The sequence below is a fragment of the Nelumbo nucifera genome, chromosome 1 (assembly GCF_055504915.1).
Source record: "Nelumbo nucifera cultivar China Antique chromosome 1, China Antique-T2T, whole genome shotgun sequence".
Lineage (NCBI taxonomy): Eukaryota > Viridiplantae > Streptophyta > Magnoliopsida > Proteales > Nelumbonaceae > Nelumbo > Nelumbo nucifera.
In genome coordinates, this window is record NC_142649.1 from 86446379 (window position 1) to 86460573 (window position 14195).

Below are 14195 nucleotides of genomic sequence, written 5' to 3' on the forward strand. Positions count from 1 at the left end.
CAGATCTTCCAATCCGACAATGCAAAAGAATACTTCCATGGTGAGCTCAATGAGTTCTTTGCCTCCCACGGATCTATTCATAGGAGCTCATGCGCCAGAACGCCACAACAAAATGGTGTTGTAGAAAGAAAAAACAAACACCTCCTTGAGGTAGCTCGCGGGATGATGTTACACATGAATGTTCCAAAAAGGTTTTGGATGGATGCTATACTTGCAGCTGCTTATGTCATCAATCGCATGCCCTCCAGAGTGCTGAACTACATGGCCCCTCATCAGTTGTTGTTCCCTCAGTCCCCTCTATTTTCCATTCCCATGAGAGTTTTTGGTTGTCGTGCCTTTGTCCATGATCTGTCTCCGTCTCGAGGTAAGTTAGACCCTCGGTCCATTCCTTGTATCTTTCTGGGGTACCCCTCCTCTCAAAAAGGGTATCAGTGCTTTGATCCCGTAAATCATAAGTTTTTTGTGTCTATGGATGTGTCCTTCTTTGAGTCTGAGCCATTCTTCCCTGCTTCTCCTTAGGAGGAGAGTAGTAGTGTGGAAGAGGAGAAGCAAGTTCAGGTCCGCCAAGTCTCTCTTCCTTCTATTCTGGACCTTGCTCCCTTTCGTGTCTTCCAACGTACACGTCGTCGATATCAGCAATGTGATAGAGATGTGGAACAGCCAAACATTGAGCAACCGGCACCGTTAGACTCCCAGGAGGTAAGTCCAATCCCTGTTGCACCTACTGATACCCCTACTCCTACTGTGGATGACCTTGACATTCCTATTGCTCAAAGAAAGGGAGTCAGGTCATGCACTACCAAACACCCCATTACCCAATGTCTCCTATGATCACATTTCCCCCTCATACCAAGCCTTTCTATCCGCAGTTGATTGCATCCCTATTCCCAGAAATGTTGCAGAAGCCTTAAAATGCCCCGAATGGACAAATGCCATGAAGGAGGAGATTAATGCTCTTCATAAAAATAAAACTTGGGAACTTGGAATTGCGTCAACTGGACATAAAGAATGCTTTTTTGAATGGTGACTTAGAGGAGGAAGTATACATGGTTCAACCCCCTAGATTCTGTGCCAAGGGAAGTGAAAATAAGGTGTGCAAGCTGAGAAAGTCTCTTTATGGTTTAAAACAATCTCCCAGAGCTTGGTTCAGTAAGTTTCACATGGCAGTTCAGCAGGTGGGCTTCAAACAATGTCAGTCTGATCATACACTCTTTGTGAAGAGATGTCAGGAACAGGTTGTTGTATTGATAGTGTATGTGGATGATATCATCATTATAGAAAATTGGGGTTCAAAAATACAAAAATTGAAACAATTCCTTGCATCTAAATTTGAAGTGAAAGATTTAGGTCCCCTAAAGTATTTCCTTGGAATTGAAGTCACCCGCTCAGAATATCTTCATTTCTCAAAGGAAATACACCCTTGATCTATTACAGGACACGGGCAAATAGGCTAGCAGATACGCCCATTGATGTTGACCACAAGTTGGGTGACTGTGTTGGTGAACCTCTAAAAGATGTGAAATAGTTCCAAAGGTTAGTGGGAAAGCTGATTTATTTGTCCATGACCCGTCCAGACATTGCCTATTCAGTTGGGGTTCTAAGCCAATTCATGCACTCTCCTAAGAAACCACACATGGAGGCAGCAGAGAGAGTTCTTAGATACTTGAAAAAGTATCCCGGAACAGGTCTACTATTCAGCAAACATAATCACCTAAAGGTGGAAGTCTTTACAGATACTAATTGGGCAGGTGCTGTGGATGACAGAAAGTCCACGAGTGGATATTGCACATTTGTGGGAGGAAACCTAGTGACTTGGAAAAGCAAGAAACAAAGTGTGGTAGCAAAGTCAAGTGTTGAAGCTGAATATAGAGCTATGGCATATGGGGTGGCTGAAGTCCTTTGGCTAAAAAATCTTCTAGGGGAGTTTGGAGTTGTTCATAATCCTATGTCTCTTTACTGTGACAACAAGGTAGCCATAAACATCGCCAGCAACCCTGTCTTACATGAGAGGACCAAGCACATTGAGGTGGACAAACACTTCATAAGGGAAAAATTGGAAAAAAGGGAAATCCGCATCCCTTATGTCAACTCCAAGGAACAACTCGCTGATGTCCTCACAAAAGGGCTTCCATACTCGTGGCACAATGAGTTATGTGACAAGCTGGGCATGATAGACATATTCAACCCAACTTGAGGGGGAGTGTTGTGAGGATTATTTAATTGTTATTTTATAGTTGCTGTTAGTGGGTTTAAGATGTTGTCAGTTAGTTATTTTCTTTCTTTCTTATTAGTGTGTTTCTAGGGAGTGCCGCCAGGGGCATACTTGTAATTTCCATTCTTTTTATATTAAGTTAATATAAATAATGAACTGGCGGCAGCCAGAAGGAGTTTTTTCCTTTTCTCTCAATCATATCTTCCTCTTCTTCTCTTTTTCTCTCTCGTCTCTCTCTCTCCATGAATGATTACAGTAACTATAGTCATATTAACTTGGATGTAGAAATTGTAGTTCAATTATGATTTTTTTAATCCGACACAAACATCAGACCACAAAGCCCTCAGCTTGTTAGTTTGAGATTTAGTTTAGGTTTGCAAAATAAAATAGGTTGTACAGTACTTAAGAGAGTTTACATAATCAGTAAAAAGTGAAAACAGAACCAGTAAGTTGGTAAAAAGGATTTGATATGTTAAAATAATTTAGTTGTTAATGTTAGGGTCTGTTTGCTAGTTAAAGTGTTTTTTATTTCGTTTTTTTCCTTTTTGTTATGTCTATTATTGTACTCAAGGGCACAAGAGTCTTTTCCCTTGTTATTTATGCCGCCCTATATATATTAAAATAAAGGATGGCGCCACCAGCACTGTTACATTGCAAAACCCTTCTCTCTTCTCTCCTCTTCTTCTCCTCTTCTCTTCTCTTCTCTTCCTCTTATTTCTGGACGGTCATACTGTCAAGATAGTATCAGAGCGGGAATACTGATTAAAGAGAGCAGATTGAACAACCTTACTGAGAGAACAGATCGAACAGACTTGCTGAACCTGGGCGGAACAGAAATCTGATTCTGGACTGAAAAAACAGCTCTACAACTGGTACAGTTCTCCTTGTTTTCTCTTCTTTACCCTCCTTGGTCATGTGCCGAGTGAAAACCATATAAGTCTGGGCGGCTGAATGCTGTTGAACCTGTATACCCCTGTTTTTTTTGGATCGTGTGATCTTGTTCATGTGTTAAGACAACTGTAGGTCAAGGATGACCTGTCATCTCAATGATTTGATTTGATTATAAGTGATAAGGATCTCCCCTGCTGATTAGTGGCTGTTAGACATTCTGGAATTCTAGTAGGTTGGGACTGTTAAAACTGTACAGGTCTGAAATCTACCGAATACTACCTCTGTTTTGTCCTGAATTTGGTACTGTTTGTGCTCAACCTGGTTTTTAAACCCAAGTGTGTGGGTGTGGACTGAGTGGAGCATTGTTTTGTGGAGTAAGGAGTCCTAAGTCCGGTGTTTGGGACTGATTATCTGTTTGACCATGTCAACTGAGAATTCTGCTACTTCAGAGATTTCAGAGAGCCACAATGGAGTGAGTGGGGGAACGGATATGAGCTTTCACATGGTTGTTATTCCCTTTGATGGTCTGAATTACCTTGAGTGGTCTAGGGGAATAAAACTCTACATCACTACTAGGGGGAAAATAGGATACATCAATGGGAGAGTGAAGGAACCGAAGTATGGAAGTGCTGAGTATGATAGGTGGAACCAAGAGAATAGTAATGGTGATATCTTGGCTCTTGGTTTCAATGCTGCCACATGGAAGACTTTTATGTGGGCTGAAACTGCTTGTGAGATATGGGAACAAGCGAAGTCCACCTATTCAGAGCAGACACACTATGCCAAGATATATCAACTGCAAGCTGAATCATCTACTTGCAAGCAGGGGGAGAGGAGTCTCTCAATGTACTATTCTGATTTGACATCAATATGGAAAGAACTTTATCATTATCAGAATGTGAATTGGAAGTGTGATGAAGATGCAAAGGCCTATAAGTCACTTGTATCTCAGCAACGAGTTTTTGCCTTCCTCCTAGGGCTGAATCCTTCGTATGAGTCCATCAGGGTACAGATCTTGGGTAGTAAAGACTTGCCATCAGTTCAGGAGGTGTATGCCTTGGTGCAATCAGAAGAAAGCAAAAGAAGTGTGATGAATCGTGTAGAAGGGAGTCAGTTTCCCTAGCTGTCCGGGGAAATTCAGATACAAATGTCGGAGGTGGTTTTAAAAAGGGTGACACTCAGAAAAAAACCAGATGATAAGAGAAAACTTTGGTGCACACACTGCCAGAAGACACGACACACGAAAGATACATGTTGGGATCTCCATGGAAAACCTAAATGGGCACAGGATTTGGGTAAGAAGTCAACACCTGATCAAGGCAAGAAACCAGGCCAGCAGAATCAAAAAAGGTATAACTCAACTAATATGGCATCGACAGAGACTAGTCCTTTGGTAACTCAGGAGAGGCATCCCAGTTCTGACCCTAAGGAAGATATTATCAACTCCTTTCGTGAACATTTGGAATTGTATGGTAGGACTCTCCGCTAGATGGATTCTGGTCCTACTCCCTCTACCTCGTTTGCGTCTACATCAAGTAATGCCACAGCCTTCCATGTGTCATCTCATACTACTGGTTCTCCTTGGATTATTGACTCTGGAGCCTCAAACCACATGACCGGTAAGTCAAATTTGTTTCAGACATATAACCTTCTCTCTGGGAGAGATAAGGTAAGACTGGCTGATGGTTCTTTTTCTACCATAGTTGGCCGAGGTACCATACCTCTCCCACTTGGCCTTACCCTTCCTAATGCACTGCATGTTCCAAAATTACCTATTAATTTGCTGTCTATTAGTAGTCTAACTCACTCCTTAAACTGCTCAGTCACTTTTTTTCCGTCTTCATGTGTGTTTCAGGATTTGGCCTCGGGGAAGACAATTGGTAGAGGAAGCATGGTGGATGGTCTCTACGTGTTGGAGAATAATGTTGGTCTAGTGGCGACAGAGTCCATGAGTTCTTCAAGTGAGAGTCAAGCCTATTTATGGCATAGTCGTTTAGGTCATCCTTCTTTTGAGTCGTTGAAAGTTATGTTTCCAAAGTTGTTTGAGTCATTGTCAGTGAGTCAGTTACAGTGTCGAACTTGTCAATTGAGTAAGCATTGTAGAAGTTCTTTACCTTTACGAAATAAAAGATCTGAATTTCCATTTCATATTGTTTATTCTGATGTTTGGGGCCCTGTTACTCTACCTACTGAGGCTAGCTATAAGTACTTCATTACCTTGATTGATGATTATTCTAGATACACTTGGGTTTACCCTATGCGATCTCGAGATGAAGTGCCACAAATTGTGAAAGATTTTCAACGCATGGTGTTCACTCAATTCCAAACGGAAATCCATATCTTCCAGTCGAACAATGCGAAGGAATATTTCCATAGTGATCTCACGAAGTTTTTTGCTTCGAGTGGGTCACTTCAGCGAAGCTCTTGTGCCAGGACACCCCAACAAAATGGTGTGGCTGAACGGAAGAACCGCCACCTTTCTCGAAGTCGCTCGTGGCTTATTGATTCATATGAATGTGCCAAAACGGTTTTGGATGGATGCAGTCTTGTGTGCTACGTATATCATCAATCGCATGCCCTCTCGGCTACTAGAGTATAAGGCCCCACATCAGCTCTTGTTCCCTACAGCCCCATTGTCCACCATTCCGATGCATGTTTTTGGGTGTCGTTGTTTTGTCCATAACCTGTCCCCTACTCGTGGTAAGCTTGATCCTCGGGCCATTCCTTGTGTTTTTCTTGGTTACCTTTTATCTCGAAAGGGGTATCGCTGCTATGATCTCATTGCTCGCAAGTACTATGTTTCCATTGATGTCTCATTCTTTGAGAATCAACCTTTTTTCTCGGTTTCTCCTTAGGGGGAGAGTAGGGTTGAGGAGAAACAGGCGACGACTCAAATTCAACTACCTCCTTTACCCGATCCTCCTCCATTCCGGGTTTTTCATCGTCGCCATAAGAGCCAGTAGAGTTCAAGAGCCGTGGAGCCTGACACTATGCAACCAACATCATCGAATTCACCCAAGGAAGATCTGTCTCATCAGCCAGGTACACTTGCTCCCATTGATATGTCTGCTCCTCTAAATGTTGGTTTACCTGTCACCAATGATCTTAATATTCCTATTGCTAAGAGAAAGAGTGTTAGGTCTTAAACCACTAATCATCCTATCTCTAATTTTGTGTCCTACGAGCATGTTTCGCCTTCATATCGTGCCTTCCTCTCTTCTGTGCACAGTGTCCCCGTTCTTAAGACTATGACAGAAGTTTTGTCTAAACCTGAATGGACAGATGCAATGCAGGAAGAAATTGATGCTTTACACAAAAATGGCACTTGGGAGTTGGTAGACCTTCCTGAAGGGAAGGAACCAGTGGAGTGCAAGTGGGTGTTCACAGTGAAACACAAGGCTGATGGAACTGTTAAAAGGTACAAGGTTAGACTGGTAGCAAGAGGCTTTACACAGGTATATGGAGTGGACTATGCAGAGACTTTTGCTCCAGTAGCCAAGATGAACTCTATCAGGATTCTTCTTTCCTTGGCAGCAAATCTTAACTGGGACCTTAACCAATTGGACATAAAAAATGCTTTCTTGAATGGTGACTTGGAAGAGGAAGTGTACATGACCCAACCCCCAGGGTTCTGTGCCAAAGGCAGTGAACAAATGGTGTGCAGGTTAAAAAAATCTCTATATGGGTTGAAACAATCACCTCGGGCTTGGTTCAGTAAATTCCATTTAGCAGTTCAACAGATGGGGTTCAAACAATGCCAGTCAGATCATACTCTATTTGTGAAAAGAGGTGAAGGTAAAATTGCAACTCTTATTGTGTATGTGGATGACATAGTGATTACAGGAGATTGGGAGGCTGAAATCCGAAGACTAAAAAAATTCTTAGCCACTAAATTTGAGGTGAAGGATCTAGGCCCCTTACGTTACTTCCTTGGAATTAAAGTTGCCCGCTCACACAAGGGCATCTTTATTTCCCAACGGAAATATGTACTAGATCTACTAGAAGATACAGGCAAGTTAGGGTAAAACCATTTGATTCACCAATTGAACCTAATCATCTTCTGGGAGACAGTCAGGGAGAGTTTTTGAAAGATGTAAAGATGTTCCAGAGACTCGTGGGGAGACTTTTGTATTTGTCTATGACCAGCCTGATATTGCCTATGCAGTGGGTGTCCTTAGTCAATTCATGCACAACCCTAGGACAACTCACTTTGAGGCTGCAGAGAGGATCTTGAGATATCTCAAGAAGTTTCCTGGAGCTGATTTATTGTTCCAGAAACACAGTCACTTAAAAGTGGAAGTATATATTGATGCAGATTGGGCAGGAGCAATCAATGACTGAAAGTCTACCAGTGGATATTGTGCCTTTGTAGGAGGAAACCTTGTCACATGGAGAAGTAAAAAACAAAGTGTCGTGGCTAGATCCAGTGCTGAAGCAAAGTATAGAGTGATGGCTCATGGGGTTGCGGAAATCATGTGGATAAGAAATATGTTAGGTGAATTGGGTTTCGCAGTGAACAATCCTATGTCACTCTACTGTGACAATAAAGTTGCCATCAATATTGTTGCTAATCCAATCCTGCATGATAGGACGAAACACATTGAAGTGGACAAGCATTTTATTAGAGAGAAACTTGAAAGTGGAAAAGCGTGTACACCATATGTCAGCTCAGAAGAACAACTTGCAGATATCTTCACCAAAGGTCTTCATCATGTGCAGCACAAAGATTTGTGTGACAAGTTGGGCATGATTGACATCTATGCTCCAACTTGAGGGGGAGTGTTAAAATAATTTAGTTGTTAATGTTAGGGTATGTTTGGCTAGTTAGAGTGTTTTTTATTTCGTTTTTTTCCTTTCTGTTATGTTTGTTATTGTACTCAGGGGCACAAGGGTCTTTTCCCTTGTTATTTCTGTCGCCCTATATATATTAAAATAAAGGTCGGCGCCGCCAGCACTGTTACATTGCAAAACCCTTCTCTCTTCTCTCTTCTCTCTTCTCTCTTCTCTCTTCTCTCTTCTCTCTTCTCTCTTCTCTCTTCTCTCTTCTCTCTTCTCTTCTTCTCTTCTCTTCTCTTCCTCTTATTCCTGGCCGGCCATACTGTCAAGATGATATAAGGCCTATAGGATGGTTAAGTAAAACGAAAGGCTGGTGGAGGTCTGGAGAGGTCATAGGGACTTGGAAAATTAAAGATGTAGTCTCTGGTGTTTTAAGAGAAGTGCATAAAACTTGGAAAAAGAGAAATAAATAGGAAAGAAGAAAGAAGTTAAGAGAATGATGTACATTTTCTCATGTATTCTTTCTCTCTTTAATGAAAACCAGTTATCTTCTCTCAAAAAAGAAGCTAGAGAATGAATAAGAAATTAAGATGGTCATAACATAGTTGTCAAGGCAACAGCTGAACAGCAAGGCACCCTTGGAGGGTCGCCTCACCCAAGTGACTACACATTTTTGTATAAGGCACCACATAATATTTGTATAGTTTTATTTTTATGATATAATAATAACACAGTAGATATTTTATTATACTAAGTTATTCATTTGTGGGTTTATTATATTTTATTATTCTTATCACAGTCTCTTTTTATCATTATCATTTTTGTTTGGATTTAATCGACACATAAGCCAGTGGCATAGTCTTGAACCCTTTAAGACTTCAAAAGGGTTCAATATAAATAAGGAAGAACTTGAAGATTTCATCCAATCACTACACATAAGTCAGTGGAATAGTCTTGAACCCTTTTTATTATTTTCTTTCTTCTTTTTCTTCTCATAAATATGTTGATTTTCTATGTTTTGATATGAGGTTTATACTTATTTCATGAGGATTATGGTAATTAGTAATTAAAGATTACTGCTAATTACTATGATACCTAGGATTTACGTTCATTATAAAAAAAAAAAAAAAGAAAAAAAAAACGTTGCCTGGGCAACTAGACGACAAGACACCCTCCCTGTCACCTAGCTTCATCTTGGCACCTTGAAAATTATGGACTAAAACAATGAAAAAAGAATATATTTTATAACAAATGATAGAGATTCAACCAATATTATGCACATTTCAACAAAACACCTGCCATAAAACTAAGAATAAGTAAGAGACCATAAGGGAGCCGTGCCTTCAGTCTTGGAGTCAGCACGGAATTAAAGAAATTTTACGAAAAATACAACTTCCATTCATTCATTAATTCTCAAAAGAGTCTTTACAATGATATATATATATATGGGCAAACATCAAATCTCTTTGAGATCTAGAAGATAATGAGCCTCCTGATAAATGCAACTAAACAAGGAAATACCAGCCAACAAAGGAAATATATTCAAGTTTAAATGAAGTTAAAATATTTTCTCAATCCCTATTGAATCCTTAATTTGATTAAGAAAATCTCCAAAGGGCCCAACTTGAAATGGCCAAATCTACTAGAATGGGCCCAAGCTCATGAGCTGTCATGGGTGTCTTGAGTGTGGGTTGCAAGTATGGGCTGTGAGGCCCATAGTCTTAGAACAGGGCCTTCTTTTTAGCCCATGTTTTTCTATATCATTAGGCAAGTTTTTTAACTTATAATTTTATCTCATCAACCTATATCGAGGTAGACATCACATTCAGCATGTCCTACCCACAAATTTACAATAGCTAAACTTCCTTATATAAAACCTGGGAAGCTTAATATGTATCCATAAATTTTTAGTCTTAACCTTTTTTGGGGAGTGGTCCTGTTTGGATTAAGGTATTATGCACTGCTTGAGGCTTTCCCCAGTTTTGCTAAGGTAATGGCTAGTTTCTTATCCTTCATATTCCGAACAATAACAATTCCATTAGATGCTTTATTTTTTTTCCACTGGATGCTTTATTAACCCTCTTTGTATGACATTCTATAACTTCAACCTTCAACAACAATATTCCAACTCTAGTAGTAAAGAATATTGAACTATAAATGATTTCTACCCATGATATTGATCTCAAAATTTAAACCCAGCATTGACTACATTAAAACAAATGTTAGCTTAACAAATTTTCATAAACCAAAGTAATAGTGGCTAAAGTTAATCTTTGACAAGAATGCACAGCATTCACTGGTGCTATCTAGAAAAAAAGTATCTTATAAATTGACAGTTACTATCATGAGACCGCTTAAATGTCTTATGCCCAGTTTTTGGGATAAGTTTATCACAACCAAAACACTTCTCATGAGCCTCTGATTGTTCAAGGATAACTATTAATGGCCATTAAAGGTTAAAGATGATTCGACCAATGTCATCATAAAAGTGAAGGTCAGGGTAAATCTAAACATCAAATCATGTGATCTGTCCTATTAGAGATTTGGAAAAATGGTTATGTTCTAACAATCTTTCTACTTTCTTGTGTACTCTCATTCTAGAAATACATATAACTCAAAATTAGCATGATTTACATACATGCATGTGTGTATGTGTGTAGAGAGAGGGAGAGAGAGAGAGCACAAGAAGATAAGCTTTTCTATAACAAAGGAAATTCTTTTCAGGTATACCAAGTGGTTTGGCATTAGAAAATTGGAGATGCCAAACATTACGAAGACAACTAAGCGAAGGAAAAGTACAATATAACATTTCCATCCACCAAAAGGAAGAAAAATAAGTCCAGAAAAAAAAAATACCCTGGGTCTGTATTAATAATATCGCATATCTCAATATTTATTGCCCAGTCCGGACCAATCAACATGTCACTGGTCGCCCTCTCAACACACGCAGCAGCATTATTAGCCATGTTTACACCCTCGCTTACTTCTCCAGCTTTTATCCTCCTAAAACCACAAATAACAATAATGGCATATACCATTCAGTCTCCGAGATCTCCCAAATAGAAAATAATGGCAAACTAAACATCTTTCTAATGCGTCTCTTTGATAAATTGAAAACAATTTTAAGTAAATTTTTTGCAAGGTCTTAACTTCATCACCTATGTGAACGAAAGGAATTACAAATGCAAAAGCAGACAATTTTCAAGAATGAAAATTGAACTAGGACCAAAGAATCCACTGTAAACACTACCACTTAATCAAACCTTTTCTCCAGCCCATCGCTGGGAACTGAAAGAAAACCATAATTCAAAGCAACAAACAGCAACCCATTTGAAATTTAACTGTGAAAACCATAAACCCATTAAAATAAAACAAAAAGAACCCAAGTTTCTGCTTTCCCTGATTCTGATCATAAGAGAAGAAACCCAATAAGGTTTCTACCTTTCCCAATTCAAAACAGGTGAGATGAAACTGAAAACCCATTTCGGATACATCGAGAGGAAGAAAATCCCAGGCGAAAATCACGAAGACAGAGATCGAATACCAGACGAGTTACCTGTCGATAGAGAGAAAGAGCTAAACTAAAAGGAGGGTTTAGGTGGTTGGCTTGCTCTTGCGTGCGTGTGCTTGATGGTGGAGAAAGTTGAACTCTGCCAACGACAATATGTATTTGACTTTTGAAGTTTTAATTCCTCCCTTGATACTGGCTTCTTCCTCCGATCACTTTTGTTTCCTCCTGCCTTATTCTTCGAATCCCCCGGTTTGTAATTTTTATATTTCCATGTTTATGTGCCAATCTGTGCTTCTCTGCTAATTTCTGTCTTGACTTTTCTGTGAGGTGAACGACGCTTCCTATAATACGCCGTGGGCGCGTTATGCGCAAACCCCCCAGTCGAAGGAAGTTGAGTTGAGACGATGGCGGGTGGGCTCTGGCCGTGTGAAGGAGCAAGGCCGAGTGGCTTACATTTGAACATCAGACATGTGCCGGTCGACCCTGGTCCAACAGTTGTCTGGCTGAACCTGAGACTTTGGTGGAGGGCCCAATGAATCTAGTCAAAACTGGCCCAGATCGCGAAAACGTTAGATGTGTCTCGATTCTCGGCTCTCCTCAGGCTCAAAGGATGTCAACGGGTCGGGTTTTGTCTGTATTTGATTCATCCCAGCCCGACCTAATTCACACACACGAAGCCACCCGGCTAAATGAGGAGGGTTTGTCAAAAAAAACATAATATATAAATATATTAAGCTGAAATGTGTACGTAAGAAGGGAGGGTAGAAAAATAGAATTTAATAATATTTTTTGCCTTTTTATTAGAAATTATAAGAATGTCACTATCTACTAGTGCTCTTTCTTTTGCTTTTTTTTCTTTCAAATTATAAAAATGTCACTCTCTCCTACCAATTCTCTTTCTCTTTTTCTTACAAATTACAAGAATGTCATCTCTCTCTCTTGCCATCTCTCTCCTTATAAATTACAAGAATGTCACTCTCTCTCCAACTGAGGGAGACATCAACTCGGCATCTTGGTTGCTAGGGGACCCGCAATCAAAAGTAGTTGAGTTCGAGTTGACCCGAGCTCAAACTTCTGAGTTCAAGCTCAAGTCTCTAATTCGAATCAAACTCAATCTAGACGACACTTCGACCATTGAGGGAGACCTCGGCTCGACACCTCGGCCACAGAGGGAGATCTTGGCTTAGCACCTCAACAACTGATGGAGACCTCAGCTCGGAACCTTGTCAACTAAGGGAGACCTTAGCTCGACACCGCACCTGTTAGGGAAACCTCAACTCGACACTTCAACAGCTGAGGGAGACCTCGATTTGGCACCTCGGCTCGGAACCTCTGTTTGGCAACTCGGCTGCTTTAGAGACCTACAATCAAAGGTAACTGAGCTCAAACTTCTGAGCTTTTGACTCGAGCCGAGCTCAAATCTCTAATTCGAATCGAGCTCAAGCCTGATAGTTTACGCAAGGCTCCCTCCGCTAGTAAAATATTAAGTTACACAAAAAAAATATATGTAGCATAAGTACAAAAAAATGAAAAATGAAACATTCTAACAGATAGACATGTATTACAAATAAAATGGAGAACTTTAATATTATATTTATACACACAAACATAGAGAATCTATTTTTATAAATTTGAATATATTTAATATTATAAAGGGGCTAGTTATTTAAATATACTTTGTTATCAAAATACAAAAGTATAACCCTTATAACCCTATGATTTGCAAAATTTCTTGGATATGCCTTGTAAGATGGCCCCACATAACACAAATAGGTCATCTGTTAAGGAAACATTTAGGGCCATTTCACATGCCCATTAAATTTTTTTTACAGATGCTAGCCCCCCCCCCCCCCCAACCCACCCTCTTCTAGTTCTAAGATTGATGGCCAAACAATTATAAAGGCCAATCTAAGCTTGGGTAAGGAAATAAGGGGGTAGAGAAGGAACAATCCAGACTTAGATATTAATTGAGCAAGTTGAGTGTTATGAATAATGTGTTGTTGATAATGGTTTAGTTGTTAAAATTATGTCATTGATACAACTTACTCTCTCTTGTATAGGAAGGTATTTGACTCTAAAATTAATTGAAGGCTTGCAATTGCTAGTTTTGACTATTAATACCATCAAGGAAAGTGGATGTGAGACTGATGGTATTGTGCTAAGTGCTGAGGTGACAGTGTTGTGTTGCTATTTATTTTCCATGTATAAGATTAAGAAGAAGGGCATTATTGTTAAATTTAATAAATAGTTAATAAGAGGGGCATGTTTTGAAAATTTAATAAACAATTAAGGGCATTTTTGTTATTTTATTTGTTTTAAAATTAGGCTTAGAGTAAAATGCTTTAACAAGGCATATTTAAGTAGTAGTTATGCAAAGTTACAAACCATAGGTTAAGTGTTTTGGTCAAACCGAATGATGTATTTAACTAATTAACCCTATAAAAAATATATTTATTATTGTCAAACACATTTAAAATAAAAAATCATATATTTTATTTATTAGTTTACAATTAGGTAATAAATTCCATTTTTTGCATTTTGGCTAAGAAGGATTAATGCATTGATAATGGATTTTTAGTGGTTTCTACATAAAAGGAAAGCTATATATTTGTAGCCCATTTTGATTTGTCATATTCAAGTTGTATTTTTATTTTAAGTTGTTTTACTAAATTTAAGCAGCAACTAAATAGGTAATAAATGCCATTTTTGCATTTTGGCTAAGAAGAATTGTTGCACCAATAATGGATTTGTAGGAGTTTTTGCATAAAAGGAAAGTTATATATTTGCAACCCATTTTGATTTGTC

At 39.2% G+C, this 14195-nt stretch overlaps 1 protein-coding gene across 1 annotated transcript in view; it reads right to left on the reverse strand.

Moving 5' to 3' along the window:
• Positions 1 to 11818, reverse strand: part of LOC104599542 (TOM1-like protein 3) — a 51288-nt gene extending 39470 nt beyond the window's left edge. Inside the window, exons 1-2 of the mRNA XM_010262119.3 lie at positions 11436 to 11818; positions 10736 to 10882 (exon numbers count right to left, since the gene is read on the reverse strand). Coding sequence (XP_010260421.1) covers positions 10736 to 10845 — 110 coding nt within the window. The 5' untranslated portion in view covers positions 10846 to 10882; positions 11436 to 11818. The remainder of the gene's footprint in view (positions 1 to 10735; positions 10883 to 11435) is intronic.
• Between the last annotated feature and the right edge of the window lie 2377 nt (positions 11819 to 14195).